General features: G+C 40.8%; 1 protein-coding gene across 5 annotated transcripts in view; it reads left to right on the top strand.

Annotated features, from left to right (window-relative positions):
• utrn (utrophin) overlaps positions 1–12,545 on the top strand; it is a 196,681-nt gene extending 184,136 nt beyond the window's left edge. For 4 of the 5 annotated variants that reach the window (XM_085383072.1, XM_085383073.1, XM_085383071.1 and 1 more), the window contains 6 exons: positions 475–636; positions 1,448–1,685; positions 5,546–5,621; positions 5,824–5,907; positions 8,662–8,687; positions 11,217–12,545. In XM_085383072.1, the coding sequence (XP_085239198.1) occupies positions 475–636; positions 1,448–1,685; positions 5,546–5,621; positions 5,824–5,907; positions 8,662–8,687; positions 11,217–11,225 (595 nt within the window). In that variant the 3' untranslated portion in view covers positions 11,226–12,545. The remainder of the gene's footprint in view (positions 1–474; positions 637–1,447; positions 1,686–5,545; positions 5,622–5,823; positions 5,908–8,661; positions 8,688–11,216) is intronic. The other variant, XM_085383075.1, reaches the window with a different exon arrangement.
• The last annotated feature ends 477 nt before the right edge of the window (positions 12,546–13,022 follow it).

The raw sequence follows: 13,022 nt of genomic DNA, 5'->3' as shown, positions 1-13,022 counted from the left end.
CTAGATGTAATGAGAACACAGTTAAGAGTTAATAAAACGGATCAATTGAAAGTCAGAAAACATAATAAAAATATGAAAAGACAAAATTATTATGCATAGCTGGTAAACGGATTAAAATTCACTGTTAAAGCTCAGTTTGTAGTTGATAAATGGGTTCTTGGGCTTTTGGGCTGTTTTTGGTGAAACATTTAGGAACCACTGTTTTATACAGTTTGCTGGCTGGCATGAAAAACCCTTCAACCTCCACTTTCCTTCTGCTGCCTTTATAGAGCAGCACTGTGTCATGGTAATCACCCAGGGTTCATTCAAAGCCATTTTCAAGCGTACTGATTTGATACAAGTAGTTACCATAATTCTTTCAAATGGCAAAAGTAAATAGCTCGTCTCTAACTGAACAGAAGGTGAATTGAACTGAATAGCAGGGACAGGATGTGTGGGTCTCGTCACTCATCATAAGCTCTACACTTTCCACAGGGATGATGAGCATGCCCTGATCCTGCAGTACTGCCAAACACTGGGGGGGGAGGCCTCTCCTTGCAGCCAGCCTCAGAGTCCTGCCCAAATCTTACAGGCTGTGGAGAAGGAAGAGCGCGGCGAATTGGAAAAGATCATAGCGCGTCTGGAGGAGGAGCAGAGGTAGGAGACAAACATCAAAACTGGCTAATCTTATTAAAATTGATAATCACGTCTTTGCTGATAGTGATTACAAGCTATTGATTAATTTTATGAAAAGTGACATTCTCAAAATGCATAAAAATGGGGTTTATCTGTTTGCCTTTGTTACGCTAAGTGTTTATTGACAGCTTCTTCTTTCAAGTACACGTGTACGCTCGAGTCACACTACAGCACACAGACACTTACCGTACCACCAGTGCATCTCACCCGCCAGCTCCTTCCCCGTTTTGATTTGTAAATGGAGTTGGTATAGACACAGAGTGACTGTGCAATCTATTGTTGTCGAGATGCTTTTTCCAGCATCTCGACTGGAGTGATTTAACACTGATTACACACACACATACACAGGCAGAGGGGAGCGGGTGAGAGCTTTACAGCTGGTCTCATAAATGCCAACTTAAGTAAAGTACTGCAGCTTATAATTCTGCACTGAGAGGGTGAAGAGGAAGTGAGGCGAGAGATTTGGTAGGGGGCCTTATGTTTGGTTATCCACTGTGGATAGGATTTCACACAGAATGAAGAGGTAAACACGAGTGTGGTGTTTTGTGTGGCATCCCACTGTGGAGGTTCAGAACTGGCTTTTTGAATGTTTTAAGAATATTAAAACATTATATATTTACACGGGAAACACCAGGCAGAAGAACATATTCCCGTTATTTGTCCAATTTCCCAGCTGTTCAGCTGCCACAGCTTCTGCGTCAATTTCACATTCATCCATGTGTATGGACACATTTCTTGTTTCTTCACTTATTTGTTCTCAATTTTTCTTCAGGACACTGCAGAGGGAGTATGAGCAACTTAAGGAGCAACATGGACAGCGAGGCACGCCTACAGGAAGCCCCTGGGAGACGGAGGGCCCCTCGGTCCACCCCGATGAGGCAGATCTTTTAGCTGAAGCCAGGCTGCTACGACAACACAAAGGCCGGCTGGAGACCCGCATGCACATCTTGGAGGAACACAACAAACAGCTGGAATCTCAGCTTCATCGCCTCCGACAGCTACTGCACCAGGTGACGTATCATGTACACATTTTATCCCCGACTTGGGGTTATGTTTTGTTCCCGTTACCGACTGTAGTTTTGGTGCTTTGCAGACAGAAAACATGCAGTTTCTCTGAAAATAATTTAAAACCTGAAGTAACATTGTTATTGTTAATACAGCAAGTTCATACAGCACATGATTACTGTCTTATGGCTAGTAGGACCAATTTGCAGCAGAGCAGAGGAATTATGGTTTTCTCCTTTGAGTACAGCACATACACAACTGCGATATAAAGTTTATTTTCCACATTAGCTTCCTTTCCGTTCAGTTCATTAGGCTTGTTGTTGAGGAGCAGCAGGGCAGTAATCACGGTTCACAGACTCACTCACGCACACCAGCTGGCAGGGCTGTTTCAGACGGCTCAGGAAAAAAATAATTTAAGCAGACGTAAAAGTAAAATGCTGATACAGAAAGCTTCCAGTAAATTAAAGGGATTCGTTCAAAGTCGAGCTCCATCATGAGCTTGCAGTTATTAATCCCGAAATCCACATGATAACCCACTTTTATCACAATTTTTAAAAAACTGCTCATCATTCAGATTAGATCCTAATCACATCATTTCCATTCCACCCAGCATCCATCTCCGATCTCCGTATTAATAACTTCCAGATTTGTTTATACCCGGCCTAATTGCTCACTGAGGTTGGATTGTTTGTGCCAAGTGAGAAATTCACAAGCCTCAAGCCAAACAAGCAGCAATCCTCATAAAGCAAACTGAGGGGAGGGGGGGGGAGGTATTGGCTCTCTGGAAGCTGAGAAGCTGTGAGCATGGGCAATAACTCATAACAACAGGCGGCAGCTGACGTGACTCAGCAGATATTTAATGGCAGATGATTAACATTTGGACAGAAACAGTTTTAGTATTGCACTCTCACAAAATTTAAATTTGTCCTTCAGCAGAAGTACAGTAGATAAAATAAAATATTAAATAGCTGTTAGGACACTGATTTCTACTTTCTCTTAGAATGCAGTTAATGATGCAAGGTTTCCAGATACTGGTAGTGTTATTAGGACATACAGACACTATAACCCACATTTGCTCATTGATTCAATTTGTCAATTTTAACTCTACAAGCATCATTTTACCACCAGATTGTAGGAAATGTTTTGTTTTTTTTTTTAATCTGTAGTATTTAAGTGAAAGGAGTGATATCTGGGTGGCCCGTTATAATTTGATCAAGGAAAAACTAGAAATAAGCACCATTTTTATGTAGCTTCCATGACCATGTTTTTAAAAGTAAAATCACAAAAACAAAATGCAGATCTGTTAGTGAACTTTTTGGGGCGCTCGTGCTTTTTAAAGCTGGTGAATATGAGCCGCGGTTTGCAGGATGAAAGCAATTTTTTTTGAGAGGAGCGCCAAGCCCATTTCAGGAATGCCATCGCCATGGTAACTAACAGCTTATCTGATACAGGTGGATGCAGTTGACAGCTTATGACTTATGATGAATTTGAAATTCTGAATCTCTGATTGGTGGATTTCTTCTCACTTTCTTGACATCAAGTGTGGGAAACAAGATGTATATGTAGGTTTTTTTTTCCAGTCAGTCATCTAAAACGAGCTAAGGTCATACTGCAGTTTGAAGGCAGTTTGAAGTATTTTGGCTGTCATTCACAATTTAAAGCTGCCCCTCTCATCGTCCGTCTCACACACAATGTTAGATAACAGTCCTACACCCTGACAGTGGCAGTGACCTGCACGGGTTTGTCAGATTTTCTAAATAAAAGTCCTTAGTTTCTAAATGGAAGACCAGTATGCTTCAAATTCAGTGTGTTTTCTTAATAAATAAAAGGTTAAATGTGTTATTATTAATCTGTCAATGAGAAGAAAAGCATCAGAATAGTTGCAGGAACTGAACAGGATTCTTTAAAAATTTCATTATGGCTTCAGTTATTTATCGGATGTTATTAAGGTGCTTTGATGCTGTGAAATTTTCAAAAATAAAAGCTCCCAATTTATATTTATAACCTGAAGAGAATGCTTAAAAAAATTCATAATTAAAAAAAAGCATCAGTTATAGTTTGCCAGCATCCTTAAGGTGCCACATTTCCAAAATAAAAGCCTCAAATTTAGTGTTTTTCCCCCTAACTTTTAATGATACAAGTATCAAAAGCAATCTCCCTTCAGCTTCATTAGCTCACCAAATCAATTCAAATCTTTTAGCAACAAGCCACAGAGCAGCCAGCAGCAGCAACACTTGCACTGCAGTGTTTTCAGTGTTTTTTCTTTAAGTGCCTGTATTATTGTAGGGTCTTTAACTTACAATTCAATGCACCTTGTGGAGACTTTTTTTGTAATTTGCCACTGCATTAAATAAAACAGAATTGGGGGGAAAAAATAAAATTGAAGTTTAACTGAATATTTTATGACTTCCCATGGTGTCTAATTAATGATGGCAAACCGAAAGTCATTTGGCAATTCTCATCCCTATACTACACACAGAACTAAAGAAGTAAAGCGAATCAAGGACTGTGTCGCTCATGTTTATTTTGAATGCTAAAACGTTTGCTATAACTGTCAATTATAGCGATGAGGAAGTAAAATCTCAAAGTAGAAATGCTTGAAAAACCTGGGCTGAAAGGCGATTCTTAATTTGGTTTATACAGCAGACTGTCAGGTTGCAATGTGCTGTAGTGTTGTATACTGTCTAAGCTACTGCATTTCTACCTCCGCTGAGTTAGCCTTGTTTAGACTTTCCATCAATGCTGCCGCATGCTGCAGTGGATTTATTCTGACGCTGATTGCAACAGACAGAAAATCCAAACATAAACGGCGCACACAGCTACCTGCACACATGGAAACGTCCAAACACTTAAGTAAGAACTACAGTTCTCAGAGAGTCCCCGGAGACCTGACGATGTGTCAACACGTCTTTCCATCAAGTGCTGTGTTACTGCCAAGCTTCAGAGTAATAAACCCAGCCTTCCTGATGGCACGCATTAAATTCACACTCCCGAAGGGTGACCAAAACCCTGACCTGAGCTATTCTAAGACGAGCCTCGAGACACTTGGTTGTGCTCCAGAGACGTTTCCAACATGTTAGCCTTCGCTAGCGCTAGGGGCACGAGGAGATGAAGGAGGAGAGGAAGAAGGAGGGTATATGAGAGAGGGGAGGGAGCATTGATTTACTTTCTTGAACTTGAAAAGCCAAAGGGAATGGGAGATTGTGCCGTGAATGTCACTGGATATGAAGTGTTCACTTCTGAGCATCTGAGAAATTGGTTTTTCAACAGACTTTTGACATATTCTGCAGTGTGTGTGTGTGTGTGTGTGTGTGTGTGTGTGTGTAATATATTAATTTATTTGTGAATCTTTAGATCTTGAGAACACAGCACACTGGAGGGCAAATAATTATTTGTTATATCAAGATGAGGCTAGAGGTTACAGAGTGGCAAGAAGCAGAGAAAAATCCTAAATATGAGCGCTGTTGTTTAGATTTAAGTATGTACTATCATCTGTTTTAACCATTTTCTACTTCAGTTATATTTAAGAGCATGTGCACATATTTTTTACCTTTCCACTCACTGAAGACCATCAGGGTAAAGCATTTGAGCTAAAACAAAACAAAAAACTGGGCTAATTTTAATTGAGGGCTTGAAATGTGATTGATACTGTAGTGTGTTAAACTCAGTTTTGGCTTGTTTGGGGAAATTGTACACATGACAAGAGCCTCGTTGTGCTGCCCTTTGGTTGTTTCTTGTCTCCGCCTGCTGCTGTGAAGCAGGGCAAATTTTGAAGTTGTCAAGCAGCCACCAAGTGGAATAATTGTGTTATAATGACTAAATGTTCTTTTGTTTTGTTTTGTTTTCATGTCTGACTCTCCATCAGCCCGATGTGGACTCGAGGGTAAATGGATTGTCCTCCCCCATCGTGCAAGATCGAGGGCCACTTACTGAAAACTCAGGTGAGACACTCAAGCTGAAAAAGGCTTAATGTACTGTTGTTTATTTAAATAGGAAGATATCAGTCCATTGCTCACAACAGAGAAAAAATATTCGCTTTTCTGTAAATGTAAACTGTTCCTCGCTGTGGTGCAGTATTAAAGTGTGAGTGCGTGTGGTAACTGAAAATCAACCTCTCTGTGCTTTGCGTGCATGTGTGTTCAGATGAGCTGTTGGACTCCCATAACAGCAGCTCTGACCTGGCAGATGTAATGGAGCAGATTAACAACTCCTTCCCTGCATGCAGTCGTAAGTTTCCCAATCCTCCTCCTCGAATTTCCCACCGTGTCTTCCCAGCCTCCTGCAGCAGATTTTTTTTTGTCTCACCATAAGGTCGAAGGTCAGCAGAGGAAAAAGTACAGTTTGCTTAACCGGAAAAGCCCTTCACAGAAAAACTGATGTAGCATGTGCAAGATACAGTGCTGTGATCATTTCTTACTTTTTTACTTATTTGTCACACTGAAATCTTTCAGATCGTCAAAAAATGTTTAATATTAGACACAGATAACCTGAGTAATTGCAAAATAAAGTTATTCAATGACTATTTCATTTATGAAGAGAAAGGAGCTACCTGCACCTATCTGGCCCTGTGTGAGAAAGTAATTAATCTCCTCCTCGTTAAACGATGAATTAACTGTGATTAACCACATTTTTTGGAATGCTGAGCTCAATTTCACTACCCACACTCAGGCATGATTACTGCCAGACTGGCTGAATCAAGAAATCATCTAAACAGAAGCTGTCTGAGGTAGGCTAAAAGATCTCAGAAAGCAGCGTGCCACGATCTAAAGAAGCAGCTGAGAAACAAAGTCATTGACATCTATCAGCCTGGAAAGGGTTAGAAAGCCATTTCTTAAGCTTCGGGACTCCTGTGAACCACGGTGAGAGCCATTAGTTGCACATGGAGAAAACTTGGAGCAGCAGTGAACCTTCTCAGGAGTAACCGGCCTACCAAAATTATCCCAAGAGCACAGCGACGACTCATCCAGGAGGTCACAAAATAACTCAGAACAACATCATCTGCAGGCTTCACCTGCCTCAGTTAAGGTCAGAGTTCATGATTGAACAACAAAAAAGAGACTGGCAAAAATGGTATCAATGAGAGAGTTCCAAGGAGAAAAGAACACAAAGACTGGTCTCACATTTGCTAAAAAAAACCCAACGCTTTTGGGAAAAAATATTCTGTGTACTGACGAGACAAACGTTACATCTGGCACAAAACTAACACAGCATTTTAGAAAAGAACATCATAGCCAAAGTCAAACGTGGTGGTAGTGTGATGGTCTCGGGCTGTTTTGCTGTAATTGGAGGAAGCATGAACTTTGCTTTCTACCAGAAAATCCTGAATCCTGACCATCAATCAGCTCATGTCCTGAACCTCAAGCACACTTTGGATGTAAACACTGGGTTATCTGGACTTAAATCTGATTGATATGCTTTGGCATGACCTTGAGCAGGCTGTTCATGCTGGAAAATCCTCCACTGTGGCTGAATTGAGACAATTCTGCAAAGAAGAGTGAGCCACAATTCCTCCACATTGATGTGGAAAGCTCATTTCTAGTTATCACAAACTGCTCGATTGCAGGTCTTGAAGCCAAGGGTGCCACATTAGTTTATTAGCAATCGCTTTTTCACTTAGGACCAGGTACTCTAGGTTTGGACAGCTTTGTCACTTACTTAAAAGAAATCGTCATTTAAAAACTGCAGTTTGTATTAACTCGGGTTATCTTTGTCTAATATTTAAATTTGTTTGATCTGAAATATGTGTTTGCGACTGAGATAAATTTGCCAAAACAGACTGTTGAATTGCTGGGACAGGAGAATATTTGGCAGTTTAGCTTCAATCACGTCTGGAACAACGAAGAGTTTTTAAAAATAGTTGCTATTTACAGTAATTGTCTGTCATCTTACTTATTAAATACCACCTTTTACATTTCAGCTACACAAATGGTTTTGTAACATTCCCCTCTTTTATCATACTATTTTACATATTATTGCATTGAATGTTTATAAGCAGTATTTAACTTGAACTCAAAGTAGATCCGAAATTACACATGCATGGCATGAAAGTCAATGATTCCCAGTATGTTCACAGCACAACACTGACTTTAGACATCTCTGAGGTATTTTTTCTGCTAAAAAGGTGCACGCTTGAGCCTGTGGAGAAACGGTGGTACTTTTCTGATGTAATCATCATAATCTACAATATCAACCAAACTCATCATCCGCCTTCCGATTTTTTTTTTTTACCACCTCTCAGTGCTCTTATCGATCCTCGTGTCTTCTTCCTCTTTCAGCCCCTCGCACACTCCTGCTGTGTATCCTTCCTTTTTATTTCCTCATCTCTCACGCTGCCACTCGGCTTTGTGCCTGTTTCCCGTGTCTTTGTGTGCACAGCAAAGTGTCAAGTATTGTAATCCTGAACTCAGATGGTCTCGTCCTGCACGGCGCTGAAATTTTCTGTTTTCGGATGGTTTGCTCAGTGCGGTCCAGGTTCCTCTGCACCCATTTGTGACTTTGTGCCTTCGATTCTGATGTCTGCTCAGATGCACAGAGTTTAAATACAGGCCTAATTGTTTCAGCCATCATCATTTAAATTTGGTATTTGATCAAATTGGGAAGAAAACGTTATAGGTCATTACTCCTAATAGCTGAATCTGAAACAATATTCACCTTTGGGAACGTTAATCAAATAGCAAAATAAATTAGAACGCTAAAATATCGAGCTCTGTGATTTTTAAATTGTATTCCATTATTGGAGAGTCGAAACTCCTGCGAGGGCTTTACTTATAAATCCATTGTAATCTGGCACACGTTCCAGCGTTATTAGAATTTGGTTACTGCATAGCTCAGAGGCACCGGGACTCAGCCGCTCAGTGTGCGCACAAGTACGTGGGAGGTACCCAGAGGCTGACAATTTTGTGTAGACTCATAAATGCTGAAATGAACTGGGGAGTTCAAGTGTTAAACTGCTCTAATTTTTCTTTGTTTTGCCTCCTGCAGCCTCAAGCCTCTCCTCGAGACCACAGGTAAGACGTTCTCCCATAAATTTAAAGACGCAACAGGGGATGTTAATTTGTCTTTTAGCAGTGGGTTGTTTTTTTGTTCTTACGCCGTATTGTTTGTATTGAGGGATTGGTATTTTGGTAATTGGCAAAGGTGAGAGAAGTTGGAAGAGAGCACGTTTTAGAGGTAATTACAGCTGCTGCCACAAAAGCAGTCCCCTCCACGAAGCCTTCACCTGCCTCAACCCTCCACATTCTGTGAGAAAGCGGCTGCTAATGGATCCCAGGGGAGTGCCATTAACGGCTCCTCTCTTTCTCTCAGTCTGAGGCCAAGGTGCATTTTGGGACAGAGGTATTGTGAAAGCTGTTGCCGCTGACCTCTTCCCACTGTAATTATTTACCCCGCTCCGGTGTCCCTTGGTTCTGCTTCACACCTCTTTTCCCCTCAGGGTCTTTTTAAGCTGCTCAGCTTGTCTCCCTGCACAATAAGCAGTACTTTTACATGTCAGTTAAACTGCCTATTTTCTGAGAGTCAGACATTTCTACTTTTCTCTCTGTTGACCAGAACAATACAGCCCGTCCTTTCAAGCAGTTTGCAACTCAAAATTTACATCGCTGTTAAAAACTTTGTCCTCTTCCTGATTTCTTGGTTTGCTTGTTTTTTTGTTTATTTGATAAACATACATGTTTGAGATCGAAGATATTAGACAAAGATGCCCAGAGTAAATACAAAATGCAGTTTGTTATCCAAACCTACCTGGTAATTCCCCCCTATGTCTAATAACTGGTTGTGCCACCTTTGGCAGCAAGAACGACTGGCTATGAGTATTTCACATCCCTGTGCAGGAATTTTTGTCCAATTGTTTTAATTCAGCCACACTGGAGGGTTTTCATGCATGAATGACCTGATTAAGGTCGTGTCAAAAAGTCTCATTTGGTGCAGACGTTGACAAGGTCAATCCAAAACCTTCATTTTGTTTGTTTTTTTGTATTTTTTGAGTCATTCAGAGCTGGACTTGCTGGTGTGTTTCGGATCATTGCCCTGCTGCAAATGCTCTTGAGCTTCAGGGCATGAACTAGTGACAGAGTAATTTTCTTTAGGATCTTCTGGTGAAAGGTAGAATTGTTGTCAGGATGTTGGTGCAATAATCATTTTATAAAAATGCCGTGTTAGATTTACTCCACATGTAATTCATGTAATTCAAACCTTCCAAAGAGTTCAGCTTTTGTCTCCTCAGTCCACAGAATATCTTCCCCAAAGTCTTGGGGATCATCTTAGACGAGCCTTTGTGTTGGATCCACGAATGTCATTTTTGCCCAGTCGTTTTCTTGTTTAATCACGAACTCTGACCTTAACTGAGTCAGGTGAAGCCTGCAGTTCTTCAGATGTTGTTCTGGGTTCTTTTGTGACCTCCTGAATGAGTCTTTGATGCTCTCTCGCTTTATTTGTGGTAGGCCGGTTTACCATGTTCTCACACTGGTTCATTGGAGGCCCAAAGCTTTAGAAATGGCTTTGTAATGCTTTCCAGACTGATAGATATTAATGACTGTTTCTCCGCCCTTTCTTTCGATCGTGGCATGATGTGTTGCTTCCTGAGATCAGACAGTAATCAGGCCTGAGTGTGGGTACTGAAACTGAACTCAGCTTTCCACAGTTAATTTATCATTTAGCAATAAGTTTTTCACACATAACCAGGCAGGTGTAGCTTCCCCCCCCTTAATAAATGAAATTATCACCTAAAAACTGAATTTTGTATTTACTCGGGTTATCTTAGTCTAATATTAGAATTTGATAGACCTGAAACATAATGTAAAAAAAACTAAGAAATCAGGAAGACTGCAAATACTTTTTTACAGCACTGTGAGTTTATGACTTGTATTCATTATCTACATATGCACTTTGACTACAAACACTATGTGAACCACAGGTCTCCTCATTCTTCTGTTCTCCTGCAGGTTCCATGTTAATGATGTGTTTATTTACCACCTGCTTTGGAGTACGTTCCTCTGTACAATAATGCAACCTCATCTGACTCATCTGCAGCAGTGTTACACAACACATGCATTACCACATCAATTGAATATTAAATCTAATGAGTTCATTTCCCAAACATCTTCCACTCCTGGCTTTTTATAGTCCTTGGCGGACAGCGCTCCATGCACTCTCCTTTAACTTCAGCGCAAAGCTTTAGTTTGAGTGCCTAATTTCATTTCTGAGGAGAGCTCTGATTTGTAAAATCTTCCCAGATTCATCCATGCCCACCTCCCACTTTCCCCCCTCTGCGCTCCTAATGGACTCTAACTGGCTTGAGGGACTGCAGTCCATTTGCCAGCTCTCAAACCCGATTACTTTGTTTGAACTTCTGACGTTTCCACACGGTGATGTCTTGATGAAGAGAAATGAGGCGGGTTCACCTGCAGCGCTCGGGACTAACCAAAGAGACTCATAAATCCGAGCTTTTCTGTGGCTGTATGTGAACTGGCGCTGTCGTGTTTCAAGATTCTTGCTTTTTGTCGTCTGATCCAAAGCGTTTTCTCTCTGTGTGTTTTCAGATGATGTGAGGACTGACTGGACGATGGAGAGACCATTCCCACACAAACAAAATCCCCTGCCCCTAAATCCCAAAGATGCACAGGAGCAGACAACTTAACTACTTTTACCACCTTGTCTTGTACTATGCAAACTGTATATTTTATGAACTGTAGATTGTACCGAATTGAACATTTGTCAGTGATTTATTTAGGTATGCAGATGAGTATATGGACACGGGGCTTTGTATAGATTTTTTTGTTTTGTTTTTCAGAGGGTGGTTGGGATTTTGTTTGAATTCTGTTGACTTAACTGGGAATCAAACTGTTCCATTTTTATTTGTCATTCCACTGCTTTGTACCATCGAGCCCCGAATAGCCCCAGACTTTTGTTAAATGCTTGGGGAGCGCACACACTGCTCCCGGTGGCTGAAAGGATCATTTCCAAAATGTAAACTATCACCTCTCGGATCATCTGGTTTGTTTTCCTATCTATCTCGTAGCATGCTTGATGTCAAGTTCCCCTTTATAAAGCATCGATATGCCGGCAGACTTTGTCTCAGCTGCGATTTTGTTAAAGTAAACTTTTACCCCTTCTGTGCCTACAAAGTTTGTCGTTCCACACGTGGAAGACGGAGGTGAGAGTCGATGTATTATTGTGGGATTGTGTAAAAATGGTTTTGGAAGTTACAGATTTAAATCTAAAGTTGTTTTGAATCTGGGTTTATGAGAGGCCCGCCGTTATCATGTAGAATAGGTTTGGTTTGTTTTTTTAAAAGAGATATATGTTCAGAAATCAGAGGAAAGCCATGATTGCCTTGCTACCTCAGACTCATAGACACAGTTTTGTTTTTGTGGTTCGTAAACTCGTCAAACAGTTGTGTGTTCATTTACAACCATGAGCAACCTGGTATAGATTTCTAAGCTTTAGCTCAATGTATTGGTGTACACTGCAATGAGGAGTTACCAAGTTTAAAAAAAGGAAAAAAAACAAGTTACTATTACTGTACCACGATGGGTCTGTGGCCTGCTGAAGCTAGCCTCCCGTTATGATGAGTAGTATTTTATCTGTTGCTGGGTTGTTTTGGGGGGGTTTTCCACTGGCCTTCTAGCACTGGTCCCTCACTGCGTCGTGTTGTTGTGCTATATGCTACCCTGTAAAACTTGTGAGATTGAACAACACTACTATAACCTCTGACTGTAAACTGATGGTGATGATGATTTTAATGATCATGATGAACCGTACCATGGCAGAACTGTGTCGCTTCTCCTGAGGTATGTAAAATAGATGGACCACACTACATGTAATATGGCTACGTTGTTTTATTCAAAATAAAATTTTTATAACAAGTACACGTCCCCCATGTGCTTTCGTTATTACCTCCACCACAGGAGGTTATGTTTTTGGCAACGTCTGCGTTTAAAGTTGAAAATGATGTCGTGTTGTCGAAGTTTGTGAATGCGTTAACCCGAGAACAAAGCGATGTAGGAGTTTTAAATTTACACCATAGGTATATCTACTAAAAAATCTTGGGCTAGTTGGAATCTACCTCAAAGTTGAGGTCAGAGGTCAAGCTTTCTGAAAGTCTTGTGAATGCGATAATTCGAGATGGAAGTCACCTATGATTTTGAAACTGAAACCATCGGTGTATCTACTGGAAGGCCGAGTGGCGCCACTGCCAGCTTGAAAAATTAGAAATGAATTCTGATAAAACTTTGTAGAGCTGTAAAGTCGGGTCGTGCTAACAAGTCGTTAAAATTTGGCTTATATCCAGTAAGGTTTTCAAGGTCCACTTGATTATCCTTTAAGTCCTGTAAGTTGCGAGATGG

Source organism: Rhamphochromis longiceps, linkage group LG15 (genome assembly GCF_057381845.1).
Source record: "Rhamphochromis longiceps isolate RC_006_pf linkage group LG15, R_longiceps_female_GT1.1, whole genome shotgun sequence".
NCBI lineage: Eukaryota > Metazoa > Chordata > Actinopteri > Cichliformes > Cichlidae > Rhamphochromis > Rhamphochromis longiceps.
Note: the sequence above shows the minus strand (reverse complement) of the source record. Positions and strands in the feature narration are given on the sequence as shown.